The sequence below is a fragment of the Erythrolamprus reginae genome, chromosome 12 (genome assembly GCF_031021105.1).
Source record: "Erythrolamprus reginae isolate rEryReg1 chromosome 12, rEryReg1.hap1, whole genome shotgun sequence".
Classification (NCBI taxonomy): domain Eukaryota; kingdom Metazoa; phylum Chordata; class Lepidosauria; order Squamata; family Dipsadidae; genus Erythrolamprus; species Erythrolamprus reginae.
The window spans coordinates 5,066,728-5,082,592 of record NC_091961.1 but is presented as its reverse complement, the minus strand read 5'-3'; the positions used below and the strand labels follow the sequence as shown (position 1 = coordinate 5,082,592).

Genomic DNA, 15,865 nt, shown 5'->3' with positions numbered 1-15,865 from the left:
GAATGTGTGAAGAATGCAGGGTGGGGGCGGCATGGAGCCCCCCTCCCCGTCTTTTGCAGCTGACCTCCTTGTGCTGATCTCAAAGCCTTTGGGAGGATCTGATCTGGTGGCTTCCGGCAGGATTACACACACTTCTTTATTTAAGCCAAATCCTGCCCCACCCCATCCCCGGCCGCCCCCAAGGAATTATGCTCCCGTTTCTAACACTGCGTTTAATCTATTTGAGTAAGGGTCAGCCTGAGTTTGATGACTCCCCTGACTGCAAACCTTGATTGCTGCCCATGCTGTCAGGAATTGATGGGAACGGTAGTTCAGTAGTTTGGAACACCAGGAGTGCCACTCCCAGCTAGAGAAAGGCTAAGTTTTGGCTCACTTCATTCCCTTTTAACACTCCGCTTCTTCTTTCAAGAAGCACCTACCCAGATTTAACACAGTGTTAGAAACAGGAGCGTAATTCATTTAGGGGAAGAGGGGGGTTAACTTAGAAACATAGAAGACTGACGGCAGAAAAAGACCTCATGGTCCATCTAGTCTGCCCTTATACTATTTCCTGTATTTTATCTTAGGATGGATATATGTTTATCCCAGGCATGTTTCAATTCAGTTACTGTGGACTTACCAACCACGTCTGCTGGAAGTTTGTTCCAAGGATCTACTGCTCTTTCAGTAAAATAATATTTTCTCATGTTGCTTTTTATCTTTCCCCCAACTAACTACAGATTGTGTCCCCTTGTTCTTGTGTTCACTTTCCTATTAAAAACACTTCCCTCCTGGACCTTATTTAACCCTTTAACATATTTAAATGTTTCGATCATGTTCCCCCTTTCCCTTCTGTCCTCCAGACTATACAGATTGAGTTCATGAAGTCTTTCCTGATACGTTTTATGCTTAAGACCCTCCACCATTCTTGTGGGCCGTCTTTGGACCCGTTCAATTTTATCCATATCTTTTTGTAGGTGAGGTCTCCAGAACTGAACACAGTATTCCAAATGTAGTCTCACCAACGTTCTACATAGCAGGATCACAATCTCCCTCTTCCTGCTTGTTATACCTCTAGCTATGCAGCCAAGCATCCTACTTGCTTTTCCTACTGCCCGACCACACTGCTCACCCATTTTGAGACTGTCAGAAATCACTACCCCTAAATTCTTCTCTTCTGAAGTTTTTGCTAACACAGAATTTAAAACAGGGGGGTCAAACTCAAGGCCGGCCAGCAGATCTGGCCAGTGGGACTGGCCTGGAAACAGCAAAGGGCCAGCCTGCGGTGCCTCGGGGTGGTTTTTTTGCTGACGGAGGGCTAGCAAAACAAACTAAAAACAAAACAAAAAGATAAATGTTTCCCCTTTGAGGAGAAAGGGAAAGAGGAAAGACAAAGGGAAAAAAGGGAAGATGGGAAGAGAGCAAGAGGACGCGCTCACGAGATTTCAGTGATTTTTTTGCTTCCGCGCATGCGCATAAGCAAAAAATTGCTTAACTCTCTCATGCACGCGCATAAGCAAAATCTCACCAGGACTCCAGTGCCCGCCTGTCAGTCATCCAGAGCGACACCGGTAGGGGTGCTAAGTAGGAACCCCGGCCTGCTATGAACGGTCACTAAATGAGCTACTTAAGTGGAGGACTGCCTGTAGAGAACTAAAAATCCCTAAATAGGATAAAGTTATGAAAACAAAAGCCGAAGATGGGAAAATAGGTGACGGACCCTCCAATCTTACCTGCGCTCGGATCAGAGACTCAAAACTGGGCTTGAAATAATCGATGCGGCTGCTGTAAAACTTGGGCATCTCTTCCAGGAGTTGTTTGTTCTTGGCCTCAAAGTCATCTTTCACTGGCCTCAGTTCTTCACGGGCCTGTAAGACACCGAAAAGAAGGGGTGAAGAGGAGAAAACCTCAAAACCGGAGATGTTCTCCTCTTCACATGCCCGGAGAGGGGTTAGCACAGTGAGAAGCTGCTTCCCGTAGTCCGGCAAATTCATCAGCGATTCCTCCCGGAGAGCCGTGGGCTAGTTAGGGCTGTGGGCTAGTTAGGGCTGCAGATGAAGATAGGCTGCGTCTTCCACCCCAATCCTCCAAAAGATCCTCAATGGTGTAGTTTTTACAGGCGCTGAGCTTTTCCGTTCAAAGGGAAAGTGTGGTAAAAAAGCCCACTTTATTTGCAGAGTAGACTCCAGGGACCCCTAAACGGATAAAATCTGTTTGTGTGTGTGAATAAGAATCATCCGAATCTGCTCAGAAGGAAAAGTTCCATATGGACAAAGGCCGGGCCGATCCATCCGCTCGCTGTTTGTCCCTTGGCAGCATCCTTTCACCCAACCCTGCACGGGGAAGTAGCCCGCGGAGAGGAGTCCTGTGTCCCGCTCCCAATCCCGTGGCGTCGCGAGGGAGGCGGAGGTAGCCACAGAACCGGAGATCTTCCAATACTCTCGCCTCCCCCCTGTCCTCACAGGAATGTGACTGGTTGAGCCACGGGGGAAGCGCCTGTCTTTGGGGGAAAGTGGGTCTCCCCATCGGGGGATCAGGTGAGAGGGGTCTCCTCGCTCGTGATCGGGGCATGCGCCATGACCTCGGTGAAGGTTTGAAGACCACGTTCAAGACCCCGAGTTAGGAGTGCAAGGGTCTCCAAACATGACCATCAAGCCATACCCACAAAATAAGCCACACCCACAGTGTGGCAGTAAAAAAATTTTGGGCAGCGTATTACCAAAGAAGAGGGAGTGGATGTGAGCAGCTTCATCTGCACAAAGTCCTAGAACCTGTTGTGGTTAGCTCTGGCCCAGCTCCTGCCCCAAGGACTGTGGATGTGGGGGAGACATCCACATGCTGCAGGCCTGTTTTGCCCCACCCCCCTGGTGGAATCTGCTGCTGAAGGCTCCTCTGACCAAGAAGACATGAGTGACAGGGAGGAGAGTGGGGCAGACAGCTCAGAAGGAGATCAATTATCTAGCTCCTCCTTGGATTCAGAACAAGAGTTAATGATACAGCCACGCATGTGGAGAGCGATGCATAGGCAGCAACAACTGAGAGATTATTATCAAAGAAAATGAGGCCACCTGTGGTTGGGTGGGGCTGTGGTGATTAGTGAGGCTGCTATAAAGAGCAGCCCGTGGGTTTGGCCATTGTGGAGGATTATCTGATCCTTGTGTTTCGTGACTGCCTTGCTGACTTTGACCTTTTGTGTGCTGATTTTTCCCCGCTTGGAAACTAAACCAGAGCAAAGTGTGTTTCACTTTGTGAAAGAAGAAGGACTGTGAATTGCCTCACAGCTGCAAGATAAGTATCTCAGAACTGATAAGGGACGTGTACAAATTACCAGTTTGTTTGGAGACGAGGGCTCTTTGCTATACCAAAAGAGTGCTCTGTTTATTTGCATTTTCGGTATAAAGAACATTGTTTTGAATTTTCAAACGTGTGTGTGTCTGAAATTGTATCTGTGCATTTTTGGGAGGATTCTACCAGAGAGCTCGACAGAACAGAACCGGAATCAAAATGTTTCCTTGGAGCCAAAAGGGAAAAAAAACCCTTCACAGTTATTATTTTATTTTTTGCAAGCTCTGTGGATGCTCTTTCCTACCTGGTGTAACTTGCTCAGGATGGGGCCCGTCTTCTCCTTTTCTTCATACTTCTCCACCTTGGACTGCAGCCGTTTGTAATCTTGCAGGGCTTGTTCACGACGCTTTACTGCCATATTTAGACTGGGGAAGACACCGCTGAATCTATAGGGATTAAAAAAACACACCCCAATTTTGATATACTGTACTCCATACTGTATAATAACATTTAGGTTAATTCTTCCCTGAGAACTTTTTTTCTTGAGGAACAAAAGCTGGATGCTAACACAAATGCACAACATAATTAATTAGTGTAAGGGCAACAATAAAAAAATACATAATTTCCTTATAGAGTGCCTGTTAATATCAATAATGCAACCAGCAGTAGCAGCAGAAAACAATTGTTTACTTCTGAATGTGAATTTTTTAAACTGTGGATTGTTGTTTCCATTGTATTTATCTACGGAGAGGGGCGGCATACAAATCTAATAAATAATAATAATAATTATTATTATTATTTGGACCGGGAACACTTGCAGGTTCTGATGCTTTCATGAAAGTGATAAAGCACCATGCCAGGAGCTCTGTCGCTTCCAAACCCACCTTTGATGTTGGGACATAGACCCAAAAGAGCAGAGTTTGCACCGTGAAGTTCTTTTCGTTGTTTATCTCCCTGGCTCTCCCTGCAAATGCCTCTGTTTTGGAATTGCTCTTTACCTTATGGCTGCTCTTCGTTTTATCTTATTTTACACACAGATTTTACAGATATTTTCTTTAGGATCTTGGACACTGGGAGCAGGAGTGGGCTGCTGGGGGTTCCCAGGGGTTCGGGATAACCACCAATTAAGATTCTGTGCAATTTATTAGACTTGTATGCCGCCCCTCTCCGAAAACTCGGGGTGGCTCACAACAGTAACAAAACAATGCAGTACAAATCTAATGGTTAAAAACTATAATTAAAACCCACTATCTTAAAAAACAATCAATACTGTACAGTCATAACCACACATAACTCTTAACGGCCAGAGAAGGGGATACATTAGTTGCCCCATGCCTGACAAAAGCTACAGCCGCTCTGTCTTGTCAGGGTTGAATTTGAGCCTATTGACACCCATCCAGACCCTAACAGCCTCCAGGCACCGACACATCAGTTCCACTCACAGCTGGTCCTGTCCACCCCATTCCTCCCGGGAGTCTCCACGCGCCCCTCCATTCGTGGAGGCTTGGGAAGGGTGAAAACAGGCATTCCGGAAGTCCGGGAAGGCCTCCTGAGGGCCTCCATAGCTGGGGAGGCCATTTTTGCCCTCCCGGAGGCTTGAGAAAAGCCTCTGGAGCCCAGGCAGGGCCCCCAAAATCTGAGGATACCGTATTCGCCCTCCTGGAAGTACAAGGGAATGCTCCAAAGCAGGGGTGGGCAATTAATTTTGCCATGGGGCAGCATGAGAAATTGGGATGGTTTTAGAGGGCCGGACTAATATAATTAACTGAGTTCTACCCAATAATGTAAAGACCCAGACCCTGGACTAACCTAAACACCCAGACCACTCTACAGACCCCTAACTGTTTGCTTTATGGCAACACGGTGCACCACAGTCCCTGTGCTGGAGTGTTTGGATGGTTTCTGTGCTCAGCCGCTCTCGATAGGAGGTCAGGGTCTGCTCCAGTGCGAGGGAAAGTAAGAACCGGAGGAGTCCCGGCAGACGCGGTGAGCTCTTTCATCCTCGCACTGGAGTGGACCCTGATGTCCATGGACTGGTCAGATAGTGGGCGGGTCAGTCACAGACAGCGGGCGGGTCGGATGTGGCCCCCGGGCAGCCCCTTGCCCAGGTCTGCTCCAAAGCCTGGGAAGGGTAGTAGTGGGTTGCTACTGGAACGTACAAGGACGCCACAGTGGTAGCAAAAATTGAGCAGTGTGCACAGCTTTGCTTCTTTTGCATGCGCGGGCATCCCAGTGTGCTTTCGCTTCTGTGCATGCGCAGGAAGCAAATTCCTGTGAGGGGACGTTCGTGCACGTGAGATTTCAGAGATTTTTCTGATTCCGTGCATGCGCAGAAGCAAAAACACATTGCTTCTTGCTCCTGCGCATGTGCAAAAGCAAAAGAGTTGCTGAAATCTCACATGGGTTGCGCGTCCCTTCACGAGACGCTGGGGTGCGCTTGTTCTATAATGCGCTTGTTTCCTCCCAGGAATTCCTAGAGAGGCCCCACGGAGGCTTCTCCCTGCCTTTTCCGGCCTTGTTTCCTCCCAGGAGATTCCTAGAGAGGCCCCACGGAGGCTTCTCCCTGCCTTTTCCGGCCTTGTTTCCTCCCAGGAGATTCCTAGAGAGGCCCCACGGAGGCTTCTCCCTGCCTTTTCCGGCCTTGTTTCCTCCCAGGAAATTCCTAGAGAGGCCCCACGGAGTCTTCTCCCTGCCTTTTCCAGCCTTGTTTCCTCCCAGGAGATTCCTAGAGAGGCCCCACGGAGGCTTCTCCCTGCCTTTTCCGGTTACAGTTTTGGAGGCTCGAGTTTGTAAGTGGCAAATGGTTCTTGAGAAGAGGCAAAAAAATCTTGAACACCCGGTTCTTATCTAGAAAAGTTCGTAAGTAGAGGCGTTCGTAGGTAGAGGAACCACTGTACCTACTTGAGATAATCCTTGGCTCAAGCAGGCTTACAGGAAGCACGGATGCCAATCAGGGGTTTTAAACCATGTGTTTCCAGCATGATCCAGAATACTCTGTAGTGTGTTGCTTCTCAAGATAAATAAAAGAACCACGGGAAACCCACAGCGTGGATATTTATCTGGCACTGAGAAAATTTCCTGCCACTGTGAAGCCTCGGCACCGTTGTTTTCACCAATCGAGTGGAGGTTTCCCACAAGTAGGCATCTCAATTGCACCCATTTTGACAAGTCGGTTCAGGAAATGGGCGCTCCGTCCCCGCCACAAAATCAAATCAAGGGCAATGGAAGAATGCTTTGTGTTTGGTGTTGAGTATCCTCCAACCCCACCAATTACCATCAAAGGCAAATGTTTCCCTTTCTGCCAGCAGGCAGGGAAGCGTTTACTTCTCCTCTGAGAATCAGAACTGCAGAAAAAAGCAACTGCTGCCAACCTGCCTTTCATTCAGGACCTGGATACTGCACGAGTAAAAAAGAGGGCTGTGAAAATATTTACTGACCCCTCGCATCCTGGACATAAACGGTTTCAACCCCTACCCTTAAAACGACACTATAGAACACTGCACACCAAGACAACTAGACACAAGAACAGTTTTCCCCAAATGCCATCTCTGCTAAACAAATAATTCCCTCAATACTGTCAAACTCTTTACTAAGTCTGCACTACTATTACTAAGTAGGTTTTTTTTCCACCATTCCTATCACCCTGTTTCTTTTCTTTTATGTACACTGAGAGCATCTGCACCAAAGACAAATTCCTTGTGTGTCCAATCACACTTGGCCAATGAAGAATTCTGTTCTGTTCTATTCTATTCCATTCCATTCTATTCTACTCTACTCTGAATTCTGTTCTATTCTATTCTATTCTGAATTCTATTCTATTCTATTCTTGGCAAATGTATCTTTTCTTTTATGTACACTGAGAGCATCTGCTCCAAACACAAATTCCTTGTGTGTCCAATCACACTTGGCCATTAAAGAATTCTGTTCTGTTCCGTTCCGTTCCATTCTACTCTGAATTCTATTATATTCTGTTCTATTCTGAATTCTATTCTATTCTGAATTCTATTCTATTCTATTCTATTCTAGGCAAATGTATCTTTTCTTTTATGTACACTGAGAGCATCTGCTCCAAACACAAATTCCTTATGTGTCCAATCACACTTGGCCAATAAAAAATTCTAATCTATTCTACTATAAAGCAAAAGGCAAGATAACATAAGAGCCGCAGATAATGTCATTTTAAATAGGGTTAGGTGCCTTAAAAAAAACAACAACCAATAAACCAGCCAGGGTGTGAACGAAGCAAGGCTTGTCCCTAAAAATCTTAGCAGGTCGTAAATATTAGTCTTGCCTCATTCAGGGATGGGGCCCGTCACACGATTTATTGTATTTTTCAGGGAGGGACAGTCATCCCTGACACAATGAGCTATTAAGCATTTCAGCCCATTAGCTGCAACAAGAGCCAGATTAATAATCCTTGCCTAATTCTGGATAAATCACCACGGGATGCAGAGGTGGCAGAGAAGTACAAATAAGTTACGGCTGTTGAAACCGCAAAAGAAAAGGATCTCAAGCCAAACTTTCGCAACGTCAAATCTTTCCAACGACGGTTTCCGCAAACGCACTGAGCATGGCCGTTAGCCCGATCTTGGGAAATTCAATTCATTGGTTTCGCTTTTGGAAGACAAGGCAACGAGATGGGGCACTTTTTTTGAGATGTGAACGAGGAGGAGGAGGAGGAGAGGGGCTTGACATGAAGATAAAATACTAAATTTATTTATTATATTTATTTAATCAAATTTATGGGCCGCCCCCCTGCAGTGGACTCAGGGCGACATATAGAAACAAAAATGCACTGTAAAAACCCACAATATTTTTAAAAAAAACAATTGTCCATCATGCAGCCACTCTGCTGAAACACTACTGGCCAGAGCAAGGTGTTATCAACCACAAAAGTATTACCAAGCACTTGTAAACTGTCCCTTCATGGACTAATCCAATGGGAATAATCCAAAATAATGCTTTGTGTGCATCGAATTATGGGTGTGGGCACTTGTGCATATGCAATAGCGCATATGCTCTGTTGGCACCCAAGCAAAGAAAGGTTCACCAGCCCTGCCTTATACCATGAGATTGAAGTGCTCACTTTTGCCAGACCCATCCTTGAATACAGTTCATCTGTCTGGAACCCATACCACATCTCGGACATCAACACCCTAGAAAATGTCCAAAGATACTTCACCGGAAGAGCCCTTCACTCCTCCACTTGGAACAGAACACCCTACGAAAATAGACTAACAATCCTGGGTCTAGAAAGCTTAGAACTACAACGCCTAAAACACAATCCAAGTATTGCCCACAAAATCATATGCTGCAACATTCTGCCTGTCAATGACTACTTCAGGTTCAACTGCAATAACACAAGAGCACGCAACAAATTCAAACTTAATATTAATCGCTCCAAGCTTGACTGTAAAAAATATGACTTTAGCAATCGAGTTGTCGAAGAGTGGAACTCATTACCATTTGGAAATTTCCAAACCCTATATATATATTTTTTTTCATGGCAAATATATATATATTGTGAGATGTATGTATGTATGTATGTATGTATGTATGTATGTATGTATATATTCACGGCAAATAATATTATATGCCATGATATATATATATATCAATCCTAGATCTAGAAAGCTTAGAACTACGATGCCTAAAACACGATCTAAGTATTTCCCACAAAATCATATGCTGCAACGTTCTGCCTGTTAAGGGAGACTAGGATAGATCTATTTCGGCCTTATTTTGGCCTCATCAGCTAGCCATACCCTCACTGGGACTTGAACCTGCAACCTTTGCCTTGCCTTATATATATTGCTTTGCATGCATGGTGGGCACTTTTATCTCATGGTATGTATGTATGTATGTATGTATGTATGTATGTATGTATGTATGTATGTATATAATCATGGCCAATATATATATATATATATATATATATATATATATATATATATATATATATATGTAGATTGTTCTGAGTTCGGGTTTTGCCCTGTGTAATATTTTGCATGTCTATGCGACGTTTCGGCGAAATCACATTCACCATCATCAGGCTGAAGTTCCAATCTTTGTGTTGTTGTAAAATGGAATGTATAATGTAAATGTAATATAATGTAATGTAAAATGGAATGTATGTTGTTGTAAAATGTAAAATATATATATGTAGATTGTTCTGAGTTCGGGTTTTGCCCTGTGTAATATATATATACTCAAGAAGATTGCCCTCTGAAAATGAAATTTCCCCAGAAAAACATGCTCTTAGAATTCCACAGCTGGAGTTATAAATAATAATAAAAAAGCCATTAATAAGGCTCTTACTGAACCTCTATAATGCGGAGTTCTAAGTATATCAGACATTATGCTAACAGTTTCCCCCCCAACCTCCTTCCCACCTTTTTGCTGGTACACCATGTTGTGCTCTTAGCTCTTTGAAAAGCTGCTGCGCCATAAAAACTAATCTATAAAACCGACTCACCTGTAAATACTCCGTACGAAAGACATTAACAGCGGAAAAGGTAATGCAGTATTATTTAACACAAAAGGGCTATTGACATTCGCTTCTATACTTAGATTTCCACGGCGGCGAGAAGGACTTTGATTTCGCAGACTTAACTACACAATCCATGCTGGGCGACAGTTGCTATCGATTTATACCATGCTGCAGATTTAAGGCCTGTGAAAGAGCTGGAGCCCTGCTGAATATGCATGTAGATCGGCCCAACTTTTCCTTTTATCTTGATATAATTTTTCCCCCTTTTCTTTTTTTGTGTCATTAATGAAGAGACGGGTGGAGGCAATTAACTAGCAAGTTTTTTTTAATTTTTATTACCATACAGACATTTTCACATATTCATCATCTCGTCTCTTATTTCATTCTTTTACAAAATCTCTACAAAAATATTCTATATTTATCTTATTGTTTCATTAATTTTTTACCCTCCTCTCTTTCTGTCTTGTTGTGGTTGGCTCTGGCCCAGCTCCTGCCCCAGGGAATGTGGAGGTGGAGGCAGGGGAAACATCAACATGTCATAGGCCTGTTTTGTTGCCGGCAGAGTCAGGGAGTGCAGTTTCCTCGGACGAAGAAGAAGGTGGGGGTGACCTGTAAGAGGGGGGCTTGGCACACAGCCCAGGAAGCCAATCCCCATTATCTTCGGTCGATTCGGATGACGAAGTGTTAGACCCACGCAGGCGCAGACTTATGCATCGAAGAGACCAATTGAGGAAATATTACAGGAAATAAGAGAGGCCACCTGTGTTTGGGTGGGGCTCCAGGAATTACAGCTGCTGGTTTGGCCGTTGTGGAAGATTATCTGATTGCAGTTCTTTGGGATCGTGCCTCGCTGTGTCTGAACTTTGTTTGTGGATTTTTCATGCCTTTGACACCAAAGCAAAGTAAAGTGTGTGTGTGTGTTTCACTTCGTGGGAAGAAAGAGGGCTGTGACGTTTCTTCACAGCTACTAGCTAAGTACTTAAGGACTGATTAAGGGACTTGTACAGCCTACAGGGTTGTTTTGGGGAAGAGTGCTCTTTGCAATACAAAAAGGATGCTTTGTTTCTTTTGAATTTTGTGATAAAGGACATTGTTTTGAATTTTCAAACGTGGGTGTGTCTGAAATTTGTACCCGTGAATTTTCGGGAGGCTTCTACCAGAGAGCCCGGCAGAACATACCTCATACAGCCCTTCCCACTTCTTCCCTTCCCCTTCCTAAAACTATTTCCCTTCCCTCCTTCCTTCTTCCTATCCTCTTCTCCTCTCTTCTCTTTCCTCCTCCTCCTATCTCTTTCTTCTTTCTTCTAAGTCTTCTCTTCTCTTTGCTGTACTTTCTCTACTTTTCTGGGATGGTATTCCAGCCACGCTGAGTTCTTTTACACAATCTTACATTTTTAAAATATTTTGTTCCTTATAAATTCCTTTAATCTATTATTATTTTTATATTTTATTTATTTATTTATTAGATTTGTATTTCTATTTTATTTATTTGTGTTTATCTATTAATGTGTTTGTCTATTAATCTAATTTAAAAGTTTCTCCCCCCCCCCCTCCTCTCATCGAGTGAAACATCTAAATGAATGAAACATAACCAAATAATTACAGATTCATAATAATGCATTCATTATGCGCACTGGGGTGGGGTGAAGGGTTAAAGTGCTTCATGCACATTTTCCAGAAATGTCACAATAGCCTGTGAAGTGAAATGGTGGCGTGTTGCTCCACTGCTGTAGGGAACAAAATGCAACCTTCTTAAAGCTACTAATTCATGTGAGTAATGCAGGTGAACGACTGAATCAGCCGCTTTTTGAGGGGCTGCAACAGAGAGGAAGGGGCCAAGCTATTTTCCAAGGCACCCAAAGGCCAGGCAAGGAATAATGGATGGAAACTGATCAAGGAGAGACTCAACCTGGAAATAAGGAGGAATTTTCTGACAGTGAAAATAATCCACTAGCTGATAGAACAGAAGTTGCATTTGGAGCTTTATCACTGGAAACTTTCAAAAATAGACTGGACTGTCATCTGGCAGGAATGGAGTAGGGTAGTAAAGGGCTAACAAATATTTTTACTACCACATGGTGGGTGTGGCTTGCTGGCCATGTGACCAGGTGGGAGTGGCTTGGCGATCATGTGACTGGAGGGTGGCTTGAAGGTGATGTGACTGGCTCAAAGGTGGCCAACTTGACGTCACTCACATCCAGGGTTTGGGTTAGAGTGCCTGGCCTCTCCTTGCCCCAGAGAGATACAATTTCCTTATCTATTTACTATCACTGAACCTCCAAAATATTCTCTTTAATTCTATGCACTGTATATATGTACTTCAGATCGTGCAGAATGCAGCTGCGAGAGCAATTATGGGCTTTCCCAAATATGCCCATGTTACACCAACACTCCGCAGTCTGCATTGGTTGCCGATCAGTTTCCGGTCACAATTCAAAGTGTTGGTTATGACCTATAAAGCCCTTCATGGCACCGGACCAGATTATCTCAGGGACCGCCTTCTGCTGCACAAATCCCAGTGACCAGTTAGATCCCACAGAGTGGATCTTCTCCGGGTCCCGTCAACTAAGCAATGTCGCCTGGCGGGACCCGGGGAAGAGCCTTCTCTGTGGCGGCCCCGGCCCTCTGGAACCAACTCCCCCCAGAGATTAGAACTGCCCCCACCCTCCTTGCCTTTTGTAAACAACTTAAAACCCACCTTTGCCGCCAGGCATGGGGGAATTGAGATCCTCTTTCCCCCTAGGCCTTTACAATTCTATGCATGGTATGTATGTATGTATGTTTGGTTTTTATATTAATGGATTTTTAATCATTTCTAATACCAAATTACTATTGTACACTGTTTTATTGTCGCTGTTAGCCGCCCCGAGTCTCCGGAGAGGGGCAGCATACAAATCCAATAAATAAATAAATAAATATATGCCATATGTGTACATACATATCACACACAGGCACACAAAAACATACTTTTTTCTAATAATAATAATAATAATAATAATAATAATAATAATAATAATAATATATTATTATTAATAATAATATTTTCTTTTTTCTAGTATATAAACTCTATGTGTATGTGTATATACATTATCTACTATATGAACTGCATGTGTATGTACACACACACACACAGCTCTTCTTAAATTATACACATTCAACCTCATTTACTGTGATAGGAAAAACAGACCCAGAGCCCAGAAGAGAAAAGAAGGGGAGGAAAATTCTACCGGTTCTGCATACCTGACCAAACCTTTTCTACCGGTTCTGCGTACCTGACCGTACCCCTAGGAGCCCATCACTGGAGTAGGGTCTCCTGCTTGGGCGGGGGGTTGGACTAGATGACCTACAAGTCCCTTCCAACTCTGTTAAATCAGTTAAATGCTTCCTATTACCCAGTCCAATGTCTCACTCACTAGGTTAGGGCCACATACTCTCTGCAAGGCACACCATGAAGGATGCTTGGCCTACATTTGCTGATAGGGGGAGAACATCCCATAAGCCGGTTGCATAATTTTGCTTAGGGAAGCAGACAATTTCCTGCCCAAGATTTGCTGACTGTTTTGCTCTGTATGCGATGACATGGGATCAGGCTTGTACATGACTGGGAAAAAAATTAGATGCTTAGTGAATGCTTTGCCCATTCTACGTACATATTTCATGCAACAGTGGCACCTTGGTGAATAATCAGACCCATATGTGTATAGTTCAACTAACTACTTTATGGCTCTGTGTCTATTTCACAGGAATCTGTGAATGGAATGGAATGGAATAGAAAACAGAGAATAGAATAGAATAGAGAACGTAACAGAGAATAGAATAGAATAAAATAGAATAGAATAGAAAACAGAGAATAGAATAGAACAGAATAGAATATAGAACAGAATAAAATAAAATAAAATAGAGAATAGAACACAATAGAGAATAGAATAGAACAGAATAGAATTGAATAAAATAGAATAGAGAACAAAAAAGAAAAGAATAGAATAAAATATAGAAAAATAGAATAGAGAATAGAATAGAATAGGTTAAATAGAACAAAATAGACTAGATAAAGTAGAGAACAGAATAGAATAAAATAGAATAGGGAACAGAATAGAATAGAATAATCAAATAAAGAAGAATAACAGGTTTGGAAAGCCTCTAGTCCAGCAAATGAAACTTCCCCCATTGACTCTGCTAGCCTGGGAAGGTTGCAAATAACAATCACATGACCTGGGGTCACTTCAACCATCATATATACATGCTGGTTGCCAAGCGCTAAAAGTTTGATCACAGGACCATGGGAGGGGGGGATTCTGGGAGTTGAAGTCCACAAGTCTTAAAGTTGCCAAGTTTGGGGACCCCTGGTGTAGGGTCTACTGCTTGGGTGAGGGTTGGACTATATGACCTGCAAGGTCCCTTCCAACTCTGTTGTTTTGTTATGTCACTTTTTCCAATGCAGTTGTCACTTCAAATGCATGATATACAAATGGTTGTAAGTCAATAAATTTGTAAGAAATTTCCCTCCTTTGCTTATATCTGCAATGCTATACAGCGCTCAGTTATACATGCGAAGTATTTGGAAAACGGAATATCAATTAATTTTGTGGCTATCTACATTTTTTTTTTCTTTGATGGCTTTATTATTTATTGTTGCCTTTATTGGCTTAGCTTTCAAGTCCTCAACGAAATGAAACTCGAGTATTTTTTACTCAACGTTTCATTACAACAGGCATCTTATGCTAGAATCAACAATTTAATATAATAAAAACCCAACGATCAGTAACAATTCCCACTTGATTTGCTGCAGTAAATGAAATCTAAATTGTAGCCTTCTAATGAGAGAAACCTTTTCCCTTATTATATTATTCTATATATATATAAGAAAGAAATGTGAATACTGCTCTTGAAATAATTATCCAAGGGAAAACTGTGCATGTCCTCTGCTAGCAAAACCTACCACAAATGTCCTGATGCACCTTAAAAATTAACACATGGAATAAGACGCAGACTTTTTGCTAACGGAAACCCATTTCACAAAATGCGTAATGAATCAATTTGTCAGAAATCAGAAATTATAAAAATGTACATAAAAGCCTTCTATTTCAGAGTTATATCTCTTCCTAAAAACTAATTAGCGTATTTGTGTCTCTTCTCTATAGCTTGCTGCTAGCCTTGATTTATCAAAGTGATGTTTTTCCCCAGTCTCTAATGGATGGACAAAGCACAACAGATTGCTTTAAAAATAGCAACAGGATGGAGATTGAAGTAGCAAGTTATTTTGCAGAACCCGACAACAACCACTTCTCTTAAACTCTTTGAATAATGGATCAGACATGACTGCTGAAATAGGGGGAGTCTAGACAAACTCAAATTGTTGTCAGTACTTAACACCTTTTGGGTCCTCTGATTCTTTGGGTCACTTTGGGAATGCCTCTCCTAATGTGAATGATCAGCTCATGCCCTCAACTTAAAACAGCCAGAATAGATTTCATAAAAGTAAAGAAGTTCACAAATTAAATCTCCACGCATTTGGAATGGTCTTCATAATTTGTACTCAGAATCTATTAGAATTATAGAGTTGGAAGGGACCTTGGAGTTCTTCTAGTACAGGGGTAGGCAAAGGTGGCTCTTCTATGACTTGTGGACTTCAACTCCCAGAATTCCTGAGCCAATCATGGTAGCTCAGGAATTCTGGGAGTTGAGGTCCATATGTCATAGAGAAAGCAAGACCCTCCCTTTCCCCTGACCCCCAACAAATGGGACCCAAGGGAATCCTACCTGTCTCAACCAATATAGAGGCGGCATATGGACATCCGTTTCCATAACCAAGTTACTGGTTGGTGGTTTGCCGGTTCTCCAAACTACTCAAAATTTCCGCTACAGTTTCTTCAGAACCTGCTGAATTTCACTCCCAGTCCAAGCCGAATTGTTCTGGAATCCCATTGATTCTTATCTGCCAATTTAGTGTTGAACTTTACTTGACTAGATTCTTTTAATCAGTCTTGAGCAATAAATCTTTAAATTGCAACTTAACCTATGGTCCCGCTCCTTTGCTCCAGACAATTTTTCTTTTTTTGTTTTTTTTGGGGGGGGGGGTTGTCTCTTTTTCTTAATGGTTTTTAGTAGGCA

At 42.9% G+C, this 15,865-nt stretch overlaps 1 protein-coding gene across 2 annotated transcripts in view; it reads right to left on the bottom strand.

Moving 5' to 3' along the window:
• The window catches only part of BIN3 (bridging integrator 3), a 129,340-nt gene that overhangs the window by 21,321 nt on the left and 92,154 nt on the right, over positions 1-15,865 (bottom strand). For both annotated transcript variants that reach the window (XM_070765682.1, XM_070765683.1), the window contains exons 7-8: positions 3,569-3,710; positions 1,713-1,847 (exon numbers count right to left, since the gene is read on the bottom strand). In XM_070765682.1, the coding sequence (XP_070621783.1) occupies positions 1,713-1,847; positions 3,569-3,710 (277 nt within the window). The remainder of the gene's footprint in view (positions 1-1,712; positions 1,848-3,568; positions 3,711-15,865) is intronic.